Here is an 18,607-nt window from a genome sequence, read left to right as displayed (position 1 = left end):
ATGCAAAAGCAATTAAATCAACTATTATAATTATTATATCTTACATTAGTAAAGCAGTCCACTGATGTGCATGTTTTCACAAACGTTTTGTGAACAATGTTAGCACGTTAAACATTGACTGCTTTTAAGTGAAAGTGCATGTATAACAATATAGCATAATAATAATTGTGAGAATGATAATCATCATGATAATTTGATGTGTGTGTGTGTGTGTGGGGGGCTACGTGTAGGCGGGCCCTATGACCCCAAAGTCTGCCATGACCGGGCCTCAGGTCAAAGAAGTTTGAGAAAGGCTGCTTTAGCGTCGTCACTGAGGGCTATTGTTCTTCACATCAGACCTCGTCTCCAGTCCGCTTTAATAACGCCCATCAGTGTATTTCCTCTTTCCCCCTTCTCTCCCTCTCTCTCTCTCTCTCTTTCTCTCTCTGTCTCTTTCTTTTTCTCCTCTCTCCCTTGTTTCTCTTTCTCTCATTCTGTCTCTCTCTCCCTCTCTGTCTCTCTCTTTTTCTCCTATCTCCCTTGTTTCTCTTTCTCTCATTCTGTCTCTCTATCCCTCTCTGTCTCTCTCTTTTTCTCCTCTCTCTCTCCCTCACTCCCCCCCTCTGTCTCCTCTCTCTCTTGACCCCACCCCCTCTCTCTTTCCCTCTCTCACTCACTCACCCCACCTCTCTCTCTCTCTCTCTCTCTCTCTCTCTCTCTCTCTCTCACTTTCTCTCTCAATAACTCAGTCAGTCCCTCTCTCCCCCTGTCTCTCTATGGTGCGGTTGGTTGCAGTGCTGTGCGGTGCTTCATCTGATTAATAGCGGTGGAGAGAGGCTGTGTGCGGCCTCAGGAGCACACTTAATAAAAGCAACCTTTTCCTCAGTGCCAAGACCAGAGGGAGAAGGGATGGATGGAGCGAGGGATACAGAGAGAGAGGAGGAGAGCGAAGGAGGGAGGTGGAGGGACCTGGGCCTTGGCCCATGCTGCCAAAAGCACACACACACACACACACACACACACACACACACACACACACACACACACACACACACTGCCAAAAGCACCCAGTGAAAGTTTATGAGTGTGTGATTTAAGCCTGCTGTTTCACATTAATGCTGCCCTACCTGCCGTCATCAGCCTCTCCTACATGTGCGCGCACACACACACACACACACACACACACACACACGTCTATCTCTCTTCTCTAACTACCTCTCCCAGTTTCTGCCTCACTATCCCTCTCACTCTTTCATTCATTTTTTCACTCTTTTCATCTCTCTCCTCTATTCTCTCTCCTCTCTCTTCTCTTTCTCTCTCTCCTCTCTCTCCTCTATTCTCTCTCCTCTCTCTTCTCTTTCTCTCTCTCCTCTCTCTCTCCTCTTTCTCTCTCTCTCGCAGCCGTGGCCTACTGGTTAGCACTTCGGACCTGTAACCGGAGGGTTGCCGGTTCCAACCCCGACCAGTAGGCACGGCTGAAGTGCCCTTGAGCAAGGCACCTAACCCCTCACTGCTCCCCGAGTGCCGCTGTTGATGCAGGCAGCTCTCTGCGCCGGGATTAGTGTGTGCTTCACCTCACTGTGTGTTCACTGTGTGCTGAGTGTGTTTCACTAATTCACGGATTGGGATAAATGCAGACACCAAATTTCCCTCACCCTCTACAATCACTGCAGGGGGTTGTAACACAGGTCATCGTGTGTGTGTGTGTGTGTGTGTGTGTGTGTGTGTGTGTGTGCATGTGTGCGTGCCGTCCATGTGTGTGTGCGTGTGTGTGTGGATGCGTGTGTGTGTGTGTGCGTGTGTGTGTGCATGCGTGTGTGTGTGTGTGTGCATGTGTGTGTGAGAGGGGATATGGTTCCCTAAGATGTTTGTTGAGACACTAAAGCCCTTTGTCTCATAAGCAGTATCTTCAGCTGACATCCCAGCGTAATCAGCACCCCGCCAACATCTGATGAAAGCTGCTGATATCTCAACATTAATCAGCAGTGGAGAGAGTGGAAACAACACATCATTGGCCATGAAATAAGTCATACTCATGCCAAATTTTGATTTGCTGTCAATTTTAATTTGACTGATCCTTCTAGCTTGAGATGACAAAGTACATGACAAAAGATGGTGAGCTTATCTTATTTCAAGTCAGAAGAAACCTTTTGGTCAAATAACGATTCATTAAAAAGTAACATTTGGCATTGGTATGAGTCATTTTGGGCTGAAAGGGGTGAACTGTAGTAGTGTACAACATCTCTTCATATCTCACCATCTCACCAAGTATTAGTATTAGGGTGCCAAGATGTTTAGAAAAGCATCAAGGAGCTTCCCGCACAACCGTTCTCACTGATTGTATCAGTAAGAGTGTGTGTGTGTGTGTGTGTGCGCGCAGGTAACAGGCCGGAGTGAGGCTCACCCACTCACACACACACACACGTTTCCCAGGGTGTCTGGTAGGAAAGAAGCCATTGTTCCTGGGCAGAGAAGAGGGAAGCGCGACGGCTGTCGCCCCTGTGCCTCCCTCTCAACAGCAGGATGTGTGTGTGTGAGCGCCGCAAACAATGATGGCGCACGCCGGCACCGCCACTGCCATTCCCACCGTCCCGCAGAACAATGGCCCCGGCACCTGAGGGACGCCCCGTTCCCAGGCTCTTCACCCCGCAGTTCCCACAACTGCCCCAGCAATGGCCCCCTTTGAACCACCCCAGGGGTAATTAGACAAGTCCATTATTGTTTCTTGAGGACCATCCCAGGGGACCAATCCCTGATCTTCGTGTGTCCTTTGATTGTTGATTGTTCAGTTGATTCTATTTGGATACACTGGGCTGAACACACGCTGAAGAAAATGTTCAAAATCATATAGTTGTCCAATTTAAAGAATTTACAGAAGGCTTTCGTTTTGTCAAAAACATCATTCCTGTATTTGTTCCGATTTGGAGAATCGCTCGAGTGACCCTTGAGGAAGGTGGGAAGTGATGCTCTGCTGACTCACCGGCCCACTGCACACTAACAAGCCAATTTTGCCCAGTTTCGTCAACAGGAACTGATTGACCACACACACACATATACACACACACACACACACACCACCCCTGCCCTATACCACCTATTGAAGAAGGCAATCAGGGAGGCTGGGGGCCACCTTTTGAGTGTCCACGCACTGTTTGCTCACTGGCCTCCATCCTGTCGACTGCATTGTGTGTGTGTGTGTGCATGTGTTTGTGTGTCTGTGTGTGTGTGTGTGTGTGTGTGTGTGTGTGTGTGCGTGCGTCTGTGTGTGAATATGTTTGTGTGTGTGTGTGTATCTATCTGTGTGTGCGGCCACCTTTTGAATGTCCACGCACTGTTAGCATGCTGACCACGTCCCTGTTATGTTACCTTATCCATCAGGACTCTTTGATGAGCTGGCCATGACATTTCAGTAGAACTTATGAGGGGGGGGGGGTTGCCCATTCCTCCCCCCAACCCTCGAGGAATGAGAAACAATGTAACAACGCCACCACCTCCACACCATTGTCTGGGTGAACAATCCACTCCAGAGGCTCCGAAGACAGACCAGGAAGTCTGTCCAAGCCCATTTCCTCCCTCCCTCTCTCTCTCTATTTCTCTGTCTGTCTCTCTCTCTCTCTCTCTCTAGTTTTGTGCGGTCTAAATTCAGAACGCTGTCTAGTGTTGATGTGCTGCTTGTGAGGATTGCCTATTCAGACTGTTTTGGAGCGGGGTCAGAGCATGTTCAGTGTGTATTTCTGTGGAGTCAATCCAGGGAAAAACACAATACATTGTGCTCATGACTGTGTGTGCACACATACTTACGCATACAAACAGAGAGTTGTATGACCTGGATAATACAGGCAATGATAACACTGCAAAAAAATCTATTTGGTATTGTATAGAAGACTATTAGACTCAAATGTTTTGTACGTGTGTATTACATTTTGAGACTGTAGAAATTATTTGTAACTGTAAAAATGATCTGTACAAGTAATTGTCAATATTACAAATATGCCCTACACTTACAAATCTATTCTACAGGTGCGGATCCGTTTTACAGCTACAAATCATCCTACAGTTAAAAATATTTTACCATTACAAAAATAATCTACAAATACAAATCAATATTCTACGCACAAAAAGTTGTTCTACAGTTACAAATCTTTTCTGCAGGTGCACAGACTTTTGCACCACCTTAGGGATGAGAAGCGTCTCATATGTATTGTGTATGTGTGTGTATCAGGATTTGTAACTGTAAAACTGATTTGTGACTTAACAAAAAAATAGCACGAACGATTTTAAGTATTACTCATATGTCCTTCACTTACAAATATATTCCACAGGTACTAAACCTTACACAGTTGCTGTCCTTCAATTTCGAAGCTATTCTGCCATTTTATTAGATAAGCTGTTTTTTGCAGTGTAGAACAGGGGAGCTGTCTTATGCATGCAGAACATGCAGCAGCTCAGAGGTGTCAGGCAGATTACACTCAGGCTACACTGACTCTAGGACTAGGTTCACACCGCAAGCCTTAAGGGCCGTTGGCACCGGGAACGATAACCATGTATTACTATAACGGTACAACGATAACTATGTAGGCCTATTACTGTAACGGTAAAACGATAACTATGTAGGCCTATTACTGTAACGGTAAAACGTTAACCATGTATTACTATAACGGTAAAACGATAATGATAACTATGTATTACTATAACGGTAAAACGATAACTATGTAGGCCTATTACTGTAACGGTAAAACGTTAACCATGTATTACTATAACGGTAAAACGATAACTATGTATTACTATAACGGTAAAACGATAACTATGTATTACTAACGGTAAAAGCGTCCACACTGATTCTTCTTTGCTGTTATCATTATAGTTAACATTTTTTTGATGTGAACGGAACTGTAATGCTCAAATCTGATGTTTTGCTCAAAGCTGATTGTTTGTGTGGCTGTTTTTATTAAATGTGGCCAATATGAGATTCCTACCCCAGTCAGGACTGGTGATAGATCCTGAACTGACCCACACACACAACACAACAACAAACCACACGCACAGCACACAACTGACCGACTACCTTGAATTGTCGAACTCTTTCATTTCCTCCGAGTGATGAAACAGCACACATCAAAGAGAGTGTCCCCAATTTCTGTGCTGCTCCTGTGACATATCTGGAACTCCGCCAGCGCAACATTTTGATAAATGTCAATAAAGAACTTAAAAGTCACATGAATTCCGATGTAACTGTTCAGACTGCATGTCACATCAGACTTTTACATACATATATGGAAGTGGCCTAAATCAGAATGGAAAAGTCAGATTTCATGTGACTTGTGCTGTTTAGACAATATCAGATATGTCACATCAAGCTATAAAATCGGATTTGGCCTGGTAGTGCGGACCTAGCCAAGGGGTATGTTCAGCATTTTCATATAATAATGTGATTATATGAGAACAGTTAGAGAGTCACGCTTGCCACCTTTGTGTTCACAAAAGAGAATGTAATTTCTATGGTGACTCACTGATGAAAGTATCTGTGTGCAGTTCTGCTTGGGAGACCAAGTCAGTCCGTTTGGCTTTCTGTCTCATTACAAGAGAGAGACAGAGAGCGAGGATTCTGCTCACCAAAATTTCTGTCATTCTGTCCCAGAATACAAATGTAGATGTCTCAGACAAAAGGGATTTTTTTTTTGTTGGATTTTTTATGTGCTCCCTGCCTTCTTCCAGAGACTAAATCATGCAGTCGCAGCACAAACAGCTTTATTTTTAGAGGGGTTGTTTTTGTGCTCACGCTGGTGCCTGTTGTTGCTCTGCTGTGCTCTCTCTCTCTCTCTTTCTCTCTCTCTCTCTCTCTCTCTTTCTCTCTCTCTCAGTGAGGATGTCTCTTCCGTTGCGTTAGCAGGATGTGTGGGTACGAGGTGTCTTCTGAGCGCCACAGGGCCACAGTTTGGCACCTTTGTCTGGTACTGCGGCCCTGAGGAATGCAACGAGATGGAGAGAGAGAGAGGGAGGGAGAGAAAGAGAGAGAGAAGGGGGTAAGAGAGAGGGGGGGTGAGAGAGAGAGAAGGAGAGAAGGGGAGAGAATAGAGAGGAAAAAGAAAGCTAGAAATATGCACAGAGTGAGACGTCAAGGAGTGCAGGAAAGATAAATGGAGAGAGAGAGGGACTGTGTGAGCGATGAATGGAGACAGAAAGAGAGAGATGGAGAGAGAAATAAATATAGAGAGAAATGGATAGAGAGAGTGAGACAGGTAGAGGGGATGTGGGAGAGAGAGAGGAAGAGACAGATACAGGGATGGAGAGAGGGAGAGAGAGAGATGGAAAGAGAGAGAAAGGTTGGTGACTGTGTCCAGATCCCCTGAGGCTGAGTAGGCTGCCTGCCCACTTCGTAACACACACACACACACACACATAGACAGACACACACTGCCTGCCCACTCCATACCACACACACACACACCACGGCCGGCCGGCCCGCCCGGAAAAACACTCCAACTCCATCCAAACCTGTGGGCACCGCTCTGCATCCTGCGCGTTGTTTCTGTGTCGTCCAGCATGCCCTGTGTCGTCCAGCATGCCCTGTGTGTATAGTGGCATATAGGTCCAAATGCAGTGTGGGAGAGAGTGCCAAGGGAATACTGCAACACTGCATGCGCTTCACTGTGTGCTAGGCTACTGTATCTGCGCTATCTGTGTCTCTGTTAGCGGTCAGCTGTTAGCTGGGATGTCTGTATTTCCGTGAGTGGTCAGTGCTGCTGCTGCTGCTGCTGAAGAAGACGAAAGAAAGGTTGGTCAGAAGAACAATGTTAGGAAATGGTTTGTGATTGATTGCATTTTGGTGTGTTGGTGTATGTGTCTGCACGGCAGTGTGTGTGTCTGTCTGTGTGTGTGTGTGTTTGTGTGTGTGTGTATGTATATGTGTGTCAGTCTGTCTCTGTGTGTGTGTGCGTGTGTGTGTGTGTGTGTGTGCATGGTGCCATTGTTGGCAGGCCCTGCGTGGGGATTACAGATGAAAGCTGACTGCGGAATGCTGGTGACCTGGCTGATCCTCTTACTTACAGTATCTGACAAGGTTAGGAGCCGTTTCCTGTGCTGCGCCATGTCAGCGTGGCCTACGGCCACATCGGCCACATGAGCTTGCCAGATCTGGCCCTGATGCGGCCCTGCTGCGGGCCAGGCTCTGTGAGATGAGAGGCTCTTCTGAGTGTGTTTTTGTGCTGTAGCCGTGTCTGTGTTGTGCTGAGGAAGGCTATTGATGTGGCCCTGATGCGGCCCTGATGCGGCTCTGGCTCTGTGAGATGAGAGGCTCCTCTGAGTGTGTGTGTGTGTGCTGAGGAAGGGCAGTGATGTGGCCCTGATGCGGCCCAGGCTCTGTGAGATGAGAGGCTCCTCTGAGTGTGTGAGTGTGTGTGTGTGTGCTGAGGAAGGGCAGTGATGTGGCCCTGATGCGGCCCAGGCTCTGAGGAGATGAGAGGTCTCCTGAGTGTGTGAGTGTGTGTGTGTGTGTGCTGAGGAAGGGCAGTGATGTGGCCCTGATGCGGCCCAGGCTCTGTGAGATGAGAGGCTCCTCTGAGTGTGTGTGAGTGTGTGTGTGTGTGCTGAGGAAGGGCAGTGGTCTGATTGCACTGCCGCTGACTAAACAAGAGGAAGGAGCTAGAGAGCTTCACAGAGAGGAGAGGGAAACCAGAGAAAAGGGAAAAGTGCCCTGTTTGAACAGAACACTGGCTACGCTCTTCCTCTCTCTCTCTCTCTCTCTTTTACTCTCTCTCTTTCCCTGTTTGAACAGAACACTGGCTACGCTGTCTTCCTCTCTCTCTTTCCCTCGCCTCTCTCCTCTCTCTCTCTTTCTCCCTCCCCAGCCTTCCTCTCTCTCTCTCCCTCTCACTCCCCTATCTCTCTCTCTCTCTCTCTCTCTCCCTTCCTCTCTCCCTCCCTCTCTCTCTCCTCTCTCTCTCTCTCTCCCTGCCTCTCCCTCCTCTCCCCTCAGATCCTCTCCCTATCCCTCTCCTGTTCACCCCATTCTGCTTTCGCTCCCTTCCCTGTGTCTGAGGTCATCCCTCCCTATCCCCCTCTCCTGCCATTCTGTTCCGCAGGCAGGGGCCCCCTGCCAGCTGACCCCCCTGACCCCCCTGACCCCTGCACTCTGGCACTCAGGATAACTGGCCGTGTGGACGGCTGCAGCATGCCCGCCTGGCGGGTTGTTCTTGGCAGGACGGCCGACAACACGCAAACACACACACACACACACACACACACACGCATGCACGCACGTACCGTACAGTGCGGCTCAGGAGAGATCATTAATCCTTCATGGAGAGCAAGCGTGGCTGTGAGAGAACAGGAGGTGGGTCCGCATTCTTTCCACCGGCAGGCAGACCGTGCCCGCATACCTACAGTACTCATCGCTCAGAAGGCAAAAGTGCACGCCGTGAGGGAGCCATAACAAGTACAAGCGGAGAGGGAGAGAGACTGTGGAGATTTCTGCCATTATTATTGTCCTCCTATTGGTCAAGGGAGGCCTTTTTAAACTATGTGTGTATGTGTGTGTGTGTGTGTATGGCCCTGCTCTGGGTCTCTGTCAGATAAGCGCCCACCCAGATGCCAGCTGACTGAGTCATGGCCCGATCTGGTGTGGACCGGAGGTGCGTTCAAATTCCTTGAACTGAGGCGTACGTTCGCGGCGAACATGTTTGTATGAACAGATCATTTTGAATGATCAATTTTGTGTAGACCTGATGTGGACCTGGTATGAGTCTGGTTGAGTTATTACACAATTGTGACACTGATTCGACCCCAATATGGCATGAATTTGGACCACATCCACCTGTAGCCAGATCACATTAACGGCAGAGTTAGTGTGTGTGTGTGCGTGTGCATGTATGTGTTGTGTGTTTGTGTGCGTTGTTTGTTTGTGTGTGTGTGTGCCCTTAGTCCTAGTCTGAATCAGATGTGGCTCTGAGATGATGAGATATAGATCTGGAGGCTCATTATCATCAGCGTCTCATGACTGTCTCTCCCCACATGACTGTCTCTCCCCACATGACTGTCTCTCTCTCCCCACATTACTGTCTCTCCCCACATTACTGTCTCTCCCCACATTACTGTCTGTCTCTCCCCACATGACTGTCTCTCCCCACATTACTGTCTGTCTCTCCCCACATGACTCTCTCTCCCCACATTACTGTCTGTCTCTCCCCACATGACTGTCTCTCCCCACATGACTGTCTCTCCCCACATTACTGTCTCTCCCCACATTACTGTCTGTCTCTCTCCACATGACTGTCTCTCCCCACATGACTGTCTCTCCCCACATTACTGTCTCTCTCTCCCCACATGACTGTCTCTCTCTCCCCACATGACTGTCTCTCCCCACATTACTGTCTCTCTCTCCGCACATGACTGTCTCTCCCCACATTACTGGCACTAATTCAAATCCAGTTATGGTGAGTCCTTCTCTACTTTAATCTCCAATATTCTATCAGCGCTCAACATCTGTCTGTTTATTTTTAGACTGAAACCTGTGTGTGTGTGTGTGTGTGTGTGTGTGTGTGTGTGCACCATGTTGGCTGTGCTTTTCACTGTCCAATGTCAATGAGAATAAATTAAACTTGATCCTCTGTTCCAAATCCAAATATGCTTTATTGGCAGTATCATTGCAACAAATGTATTGCCAGAAACAAATCCATATATATTTATATCCATATATTTACTAATGAGTAGAGCAGAGGAGACAACGTAATCGAGGCAGACACAGATAGCAAGAGTGGGAGAGAGACAGACAGAGAGACAGACAGACAGAAATTGAGAATGGCAGAAAATAAGACAGACAGACAGGTGGGCAGACAGGCAGACAGACAGGTGGAGGGTAGGGGAGCAGGGGGGCAATCTGGATTCTCTCAAACGTTAATATATTATTATTTTTTTGGACAGCACCCTTACCTGATGACGGAGAATTTGTTCTGCTTTGAAACACTGCTGGCATTTCTATGCTTTTTCCATCCTCGCAGGCTTCAGCCCTGGCAGGTAAGACACGTTTCTGAGCCCAATGATCTGTCCTCATCTACAGCGAGTAGCGAAAGCCCGTCAGCTGAGAATGAACCAGGTCCACATGCACGCTCGAGGGAAAATACCACTGGAGATCCAGAATTGAATAATCACCATTCCATGGCATTTATTTTCATATTGTTTTACTTTACATAATTTTCATATGAATATTGTGTTTGTTCCACCCAAATCATATTATTTTCAATTCGGCTAGAATAAAAATCTAATTTGTGCATGTGTCAGATTAATATTGTGGATTCTCGCCTGACGAGACAACTCAAAGGGAGGTTTATTCATTAGAAGGGGGTCACCTGCGCTTCAGCCTGGTTGGTGCTCACGGAACAGGACGCAGAAGTCAAAAAGGGAGATCCAAGGTCTAACAGGAGCCAAGGAGCAGGACAGGAGCTCCGGAAGGAGCAGGACAGGAGCTCCGGTCCTGCTCCTTGGCTCCTCTTAGACCTTGGATCTCCCTTTTAAAGTTTATTCATTATCAATAAGATTTCAGTAAAAAAGCACCAGCATCTCACTCTTAAGACTAACAATCTAGCAACTGTGTGAATGTCACTCACTGAGATGCATTCAAATCTATGGCTCAGATAATTGGAAGAATTTAGACCTATATCCGTGCCTGAATAAAACCACAATATGCTGTGGGTAATCTTTTTCAAGAGAAAAGGTGCATAACGACCAGGGTTTTTATTTATTTAGGGGAATTATTTTCCAAAACTACTTAAAGTAGAGTACAAGTGTGCAATTTTATCAGTCTACAGGCAAGAATGCAATGAAGGTTTCGGTCTCTGTTTTCAAACAGAAATTAGTCATATGAAATGAAAATGTACAGAAAGTCATTTAAGGCATTAAAAAACTTTATTATAAAGTTTTGTTTTCACATCTAGCTTCATCATAGAATAAATATAAATATAAACAGCATACAAATTTAAATTATATCTTTGTTAAATATATTTATCTCATAAGTGTCATAAGTGCAGCCTGCTCCCATTACTGTCCTCACAGTGTAAGCCTCTCTGTACCGCTGCTGTGGTCGTGTCACAAGTCCCCATAGACTGAGCGACTCAGCTGCTTTCTGAGCACGCTCATAACGTCCTTAAAGGAATAGTTCGGTCCAAGAAAACAACCTATCTATTTTGGGATGATAACAACCTATCTATTTTTGGGATGATAATGAGTGTAATATTTCGTTAAGGGCACAAAATGACCTTAATTGGAGTAGTTTTGAGTTAGAGCCGCATATGGATTTGCAAGGAAAAAGCATACAGCAATAACCTTGTGGGCAACTCACTACGTCAAAATAAATCACTACTTTGAGCCATTGACTCGGCTCTCAAAATATCATTCACCCTAAAGCTGTTCTTAGATCAAACTATTCCCTAAAGTGTCACCACAACACATCTGCTTTCTGAACGCCGCTGATAGAGTCCTTATGTGTCCCCTCGACCAGTCAAGTCCAGTCCAGTCCAGTCCAGCTCAGCTCAGATCAGATCAGATCAGATCAGGGTCCTCCAGTGTCTCTCTCTCAGACGCCAGGGCCCCAGTGCTTGCTGGGAAAGAGGACTGGCCTTTTTTGGCTCCTGTCCCTCGGGCGTAATTAAGTTCAGAGGGGAAAAGACATCACACAAGTATCCATCCAAACAAGGGAAATGGCTCCACTTTTACTGTAATCCACAGAACCCCGGGGGACGTGTGTGTGTGTGTGTGTGTGTGTGTGTACATGTGCATATGTCAATATATTTACATGTGTGTAAGAGTGTGAGAATATATGCATACGTGCAAGTATGTGAGTATTCCCATGTTTATCCATGTGTGTGTGTGTGTGTGTGTGTGTGTGTGTGTGTGTGTATGCTGTTCCCCCCTGCCTGTTCCCTAAAGACATTCCATCATATCAGCATCTACCCCACCCTGGGCCTCACACATAATGCCTGTGCTTGGGATCGCCGCCCTTGTGGTGGCCGTGCTTATTGCGCTTGCTCTGCTTGTGCATCTGCTGGTGCTGCTGGAGTCTGTGGTGGTGCCCCCCGCTGGCCAGGGGCCTCATGCCGCTGATGCAGTTGAGGTAGCTGGGCAGCAGGTCGGACGCCAGCCCCGGCGCCGTCTCCCCAGCGCCTACCTCCAGCGCCCAGCTCTGGTCAGCCTGTGGTGCCTCCGCGTCGATGCCGGGCAGGTACTGATGCCCCCTCTCCTCGTAGGCCGGCGCTAGAGTGGTCTCGCTGCTGGTCTCCAGGTGCGAGGGCGCCCGGGCGATCTCACGCGTGGCGCGGACCGGCCAGGGGGTCTGGCGGCGGTAGCGCTTCTCCAGGCGCTGCGTGATGGCCCTCTGCAGGAGGTTCAAGAGCTCCAGGACGTTGAGCAGCACGGAGACGGCCGCGATGGCCTGGATGTAGATGGTGAAGATGGTCTTCTCGGTGGGTCGCGACACGAAGCAGTCCACCGTGTGCGGGCAGGGCTCGCGTTGGCACTCGTACCGCGCTGGCACCGTGAAGCCGTAGAGGGACCAGAGCCCCACTATGAAGCCCACCTCCAGGGCCAGCTTCAGGGCGATGCTGACCGCGTACGCGCCCAGCAGCCGGCCCTTCAGCTTGGGCCTCTCCGCACCTCGCCTCCCCCCTCCTCTTCCTCCCTGCGCCTCCTTCTTCTCCGTCTCCTCCTCCACCACCACGGGCTCCTCGTCCTTCTCCTGAATCACCTCCAGCTTGGCCTTCCCTCCCTCTGCGCCGGCTCCATGACTCCGACTCCTCCCCTGCTTCTTCCTCTCCTCCTCCTCCTCCTCAGCGGCCGCCTGCCGTCGCTCGTCCCTCTCGGCCGCCTTCCTGGCGCGCACGGCCACGTAGCCGAAGTAGAAGATGGTCGGCGTGGACACGAAGATGATCTGCAGGACGAAGTAGCGGAAGTGGGAGATGGGGAAGGCCTGGTCGTAGCAGACCTCCTCGCAGCCTGGCTGCTTGGTGTTGCACACGAAGGCGGACTGCTCGTCGTCCCAGGCCGACTCGGCGGCCGTGCCCAGTGCCAGGATGCGGAAGAGGAAGAGCACGGTCAGCCACACGCGGCCCACGCCGGTCGAGTTCTCCTGGCCCTCCTCAAGCAGCTGCTCCAGGAAGCTCCAGTCAGCTCTGGACATCCTCCGTCACCTGGGCACACACACACATATATTAATATACACACACATTCATATACACATTTACACACACACACATATATTAATATACACACACATTCATATACACATTTACACACACACATATATTAATATACACACACATTCATATACACATTTACACACACACACACACACACACACATATATTAATATACACACACATTCATATACACATTTACACACACACACACACACATATATTAATATACACACACATTCATAAACACATTTACACACACACACACACACATATATTAATATACACACACATTCATAAACACATTTACACACACACACACACACAGTATTAATATACACACACATTCATATACACATTTACACACACACGCATACACACACACATATATTAATATACACACACATTCATATACAAATTTACACACACACACACATATATTAATATACTATACACATTCATATACACGTTTACACACACACACACACACACACACACATTAATATACACACACATACACACACACATATATTAATATACACACACATTCATATACACATTTTAATATACACACACATTCATATACACATTTACACACACACACACATATTAATATACACACACATTCATATACACATTTACACACAGACACACACACACACACACACACACATATTATATACTATACACAGTGCACTATGTAGTGTACACTTATTCACATCACACAGTGCACTATGCAGTGTACACTTATTCACATCACACACACAGTGCAGTATGTAGTGTACACTCATTCACATCACACACAGTGCACTATGTAGTGTACACTCACACTATGTTGTGTACACTTATTCACATCACACACAGTGTGCTATGTAGTGTGCACTTATTCACATCACACACACAGTGCGCTATGTAGTGTACACTTATTCACATTACACAGTGTGCTATTCACACACACAGTGCAGTATGTAATGTACACTCATTCAAATCACACACAGTGCACTATGTAGTGTACACTTATTCACATCACACACAGTGCAGTATGTAGTGTACACTTATTCACATCACACAGTGCACTATGCAGTGTACACTTATTCACATCACACACACAGTGCAGTATGTAGTGTACACTTATTCACATCACACAGTGCACTATGCAGTATACACTTATTCACATCACACACACAGTGCAGTATGTAGTGTACACTCATTCACATCACACACACAGTGCAGTATGTAGTGTACACTCATTCACATCACACACACAGTGCAGTATGTAGTGTACACTCACACTAAGTAGTGTACACTTATTCACATCACACACACAGTGCACTATGTAGTCTACACTTATTCACATCACACACACAGTGCAGTATATAGTGTACACTCATTCACATCACACACACAGTGCACTAAGTAGTGTACACTTATTCACATCACACACACAGTGCACTATGTAGTCTACACTTATTCACATCACACACACAGTGCAGTATATAGTGTACACTCATTCACATCACACACACAGTGCACTATGTAGTATACACACTTATTCACATCACACACACAGTGCACAGTGTAGTGTACACTTATTCACATCACACACACAGTGCGCTATGTAGTATACACACTTATTCACATCACACACACAGTGCACAGTGTAGTGTACAATTATTCACTGTAGTACACTATGTACTGAAGCTCGGTGGTGTTTTAAGCCCCCAACATCGTCTTCCAGGCAGCGCTGCCACCGTCGACTTAACGGCACCTTATCCTAACCCTAACCCTTGCCTAACCATAGCGCCTTCCAGGCAGCGCTGCCTTTAACACGACGTTGGGGGCATAAAACACCAAGAAATATGTACTGAACGAGTGAATGCTCTACAAACAGGTACAGACACCAGTAGAGTAGAGAGTGGAAAGGCTTGTGTCTAAAAGATGCTAAGTGAGAGAATTCAATAGTGATGAATCATCACTGGCGGACTCTAGTTCAAATGGGCAAATCTGGTGTGTGGTACTTTCACTCCTCCCTTAGAGACAACATGTCTTCATCCGGGATTTGGAGAGAGATAGAGAACTAAATTATATCACAGTTATAATTACAATTAAACAGATAAACAGATGTTTATTTTTTTTCTTTAAAATGATCCCTCGTGTGCTGTAATGAGAGCGTCATCTCCATGTGTTTAAATCTGATTTTTTATTATTATTCATCAGGAAACACACATCAGATAAGTCATGTTCACTTCACTTTGGCTCAAATGATCATCATCAACAGCAGGTCATTACCACCTCATTACTCATTTTACACTGTTTTACATTTGCATCGCTTTGATCAGAACCTGGATTGGTTCCGCCCTCCGAGTAGGCCTACTATTTGCTAACATGTTTTCTATTACGTCGATAAGGTTATGTGGGGTCACTCACTTGAAGGCAAGACTTGTTGAAATTTTCCATTTGGTTTGCCCAGCTCAAGAACAAGCTTCAGGCATTTTCCACATTTAAAACATAAGCTTTGACATGGTTTCAATTTCACACATAATTAAATGGGCAACAACGGCTTGGTTTTATTTTTTATTGCTCTCTAACGCGAGCGGCGTGAGTCCGCTCGCGCTTTGACTATATTTCCATATAGCCTCGGGGAATCTTGCTCTCCAGACTTGACATTCCCTAAGTCTTAGTGATTTACATCTGTGTAAACATCCTTCGCGCCGTGCCATTACTGCTCTGGCCTTATCTGCTGGATTATTTGTTTTGCTGTTTTTCCCCCCTCGCTCAAGGCACTTCAAACTGTTTGCATTTGTACAGCGCACGCGAAAAAGCGCACGATCCGTGCCGAGAGGAAGACATTGGTTATCCGTTTCAATAAGATGCAGCTCATCAGAATACACACGCTCGGTTAGACCAGTGTTCCCGAATTGTGCTGTCAAGTTTGCCTAAAATCAGTTGGGATAATGACACACCGTGCGGCTACCCCAGTTAATAAGAGTTAATAAGTAGGCCTACCCTAGTTCAGCTTAGGTCCAAAACGAAATACAAAGTGTAAAGTCTTAAAACGAATGCGCGTCAGAAATACACATCTTGACGAAATGAAAGTGGTACACTGTGTATGCAGTTTCAAACACACACACGTTTGTCTAGAATTAAGCCAATGTGAGTCAAAACATGTAATATAGCCTCTGGGCCTGCCCTTGCAGTAGCTTACCATCAAAAGAAACGAAGCGTGTCCCTTATTAAAACTAGGCGTAATTGAAAACACATTTGAAAGGAAAATGATAAAAAAAGCATACGTTACATGTGGTACATGTTCTAAAAATCTGTGGCTTTGGGATATCATATGGATGTATATATATATATATATATATATATATATTTAAAAGTATAACTTGCACTTACCTATCACTGGTAAAATAGATTTTGTTATTGTTGTTCTGAAGTGCTGTGATGACAAGCGGAGATCTGCTTGGTTCTAACCGCCTGGGTTGATGGTCGGTGTTGCGTGTGCCCTATAAGGAGTTGACTGATCGGAAAAAGCCAGAAAAACTTTCCCATGCTTCCAGCTGACCCTCCCACAGGAACTTTGTCCAGGAAAAGGGATGGATGGATTCATAAATAGTTCCTTGATGTCCTTTTCTGGTGGGGGGCGGTTTGGAAGGGGGTAATTCCTGCCATTTACTGTGGCCCTATGCATGAGGCTATTTCTCTGGAGTTTCCATTTCATTACCTTTCACTTCCATTGGGAATCAAACCGGAGAGCTGTTTTGTGACACATCAATGCTTTTTTTCTTAATACCTTGAGGTGACGTGAGCGCCCAAGATATCTTTTGAAGTTGCCCATATTAACGTTCGGGCAGCTGCCTGTGAGTGTGCAATATCGCTTTAGGCCAGACGAGGTCACTGCTTCTCCACACATTTCCCTTGAACACGCCGTATGTCTGTAGGAGGTCTCGCCCCAGTGTACCATGACGGCTAACAACCTCGAGAGTGGCAGCGAAACTGGTGTGGTGTTTTCCGATGTTTGGTTTCAATACACGCTTCGACAGATTCGGCAACCACGTAATTTATCCCTCCTTGAGCTTGGTTAATCGTTATGCAACATGGTCGACTACTACTGAATAGGCTTATGGTTGGACTGCTGAAATCAGATGCAGAGCTACTTGTGTTACACATGCATACACTAAAGCAACGTCTATTATGTATAGTTGGAATTTCTTTTTAGCATTATTTTTTGAAAGCCTAAGGGCAAACGTGCTAAATAAAATCAAAGTCATGCCGTGCAGGAAGGAGATTATTCTACAGTTTCATGGCTTCACATTCATTTAAAATCAAATGCACAAACCATGCAGAGCAAAAACAGTGACTTTTGAATTCAGCATAACTTGGCCCAGTAGCATTCCTGTCACAATGACCTACACTTAATTCTTGGTTCAGTGAGAATGGGAGCTAAACATCGAGGGCACTGAGCGTATCCAAGGAGGCAAAGACAAAGTTACAACTATAGCATAATAATTACAAAATAATAAGTAGTAGGCCTACAGTTTGATGTTTGTGACTTCATTCGCGCTATTTTTCATTTAAAAGTTGTTAAGGTTTCAACGGTCTTTTCTTAAGTGTGTTGATTGCGCCATTATTGTGTATTTATTATGGTTATTATTCCTCAGGCGAAAAGGTGGTGTTTGTTGATGACGATGACTGCAATAAATGCGTTTAAAATGGTCTTATCCAGCATCTCGGAAACATGCATGCATGTCTGCATTGGAATGCCGCTCAGAAGAGGCAGAGGAGCGGGATAAATAATGCATGCGTGCGCATGAAATATTCAGTCTAATGATGTTTTTCATCTTCCAGCTTTTGTTTTCGGACGAACTTTTCTCTCGCCCCCACTGCAATCTCTTCTGCAGTGTCCGTTGGCTTGTGTCTTGTTGGGTTAACCCGTGTGAGGTGTTCGGGTCGGGTTTTCAGAGAAAATATGCTATTTATTATTTCAAACTCATTGTCCTTGCCCCCCCACACACACACACAGACACACACATAACTATTACATATGTGCTGTTCAGGTGTAAATATTGTAGGACCTATGTAGCCTACCTTAACCCTTAGAACCCTAAGCTGTTTTTAGGGCATTTTCACTACCTTTATTCATAAGGATTTATTCTGGTCATTGTAAGTGCCACACACACATATTATATATTGTTTTTTCAGCAGAGTCTAGGCTATCCAGATCTGCATCATTTCATGTATTAGTACTAGCATTGATTTTATTTTGATTTTTAAAGAATTAAAATATAAAAATCATATTATAAAAATTATTATATTTTGACCTGTATCTCACCACAGCAAGCTCATAGCTCTACATGCATTGCATACATGTGTGTAGGGCAGACTATCCTGAAACGGGCAATATGATTGCCATGTTGGAGGGATACTCTGGGGCTGAGCAATTTATA

The 18,607-nt window shown here is 46.0% G+C and overlaps 1 protein-coding gene across 1 annotated transcript; it reads right to left on the bottom strand.

Annotated features, from left to right (window-relative positions):
- Positions 1-10,609: 10,609 nt before the first annotated feature.
- On the bottom strand, positions 10,610-16,653 carry gja4 (gap junction protein alpha 4). Its single transcript, XM_048229547.1, has 2 exons — positions 16,557-16,653; positions 10,610-13,154 (listed from the first exon to the last, which is right to left on the bottom strand). Exon 2 carries the CDS (start codon positions 13,142-13,144, stop codon positions 11,936-11,938), a length of 1,209 nt encoding a protein of 402 aa, XP_048085504.1. The 5' UTR covers positions 13,145-13,154; positions 16,557-16,653; the 3' UTR covers positions 10,610-11,935.
- Positions 16,654-18,607: the final 1,954 nt, after the last annotated feature.

The sequence above is a fragment of the Alosa alosa genome, chromosome 20, assembly GCF_017589495.1.
Source record: "Alosa alosa isolate M-15738 ecotype Scorff River chromosome 20, AALO_Geno_1.1, whole genome shotgun sequence".
Lineage (NCBI taxonomy): Eukaryota > Metazoa > Chordata > Actinopteri > Clupeiformes > Clupeidae > Alosa > Alosa alosa.
Note: the sequence above shows the minus strand (reverse complement) of the source record. Positions and strands in the feature narration are given on the sequence as shown.

Bases quoted from the DNA above. Each gene is read 5' to 3' on its own strand.
- gja4 (XM_048229547.1), bottom strand. From the start codon at position 13,144: ATGTCCAGAGCTGACTGGAGCTTCCTGGAGCAGCTGCTTGAGGAGGGC.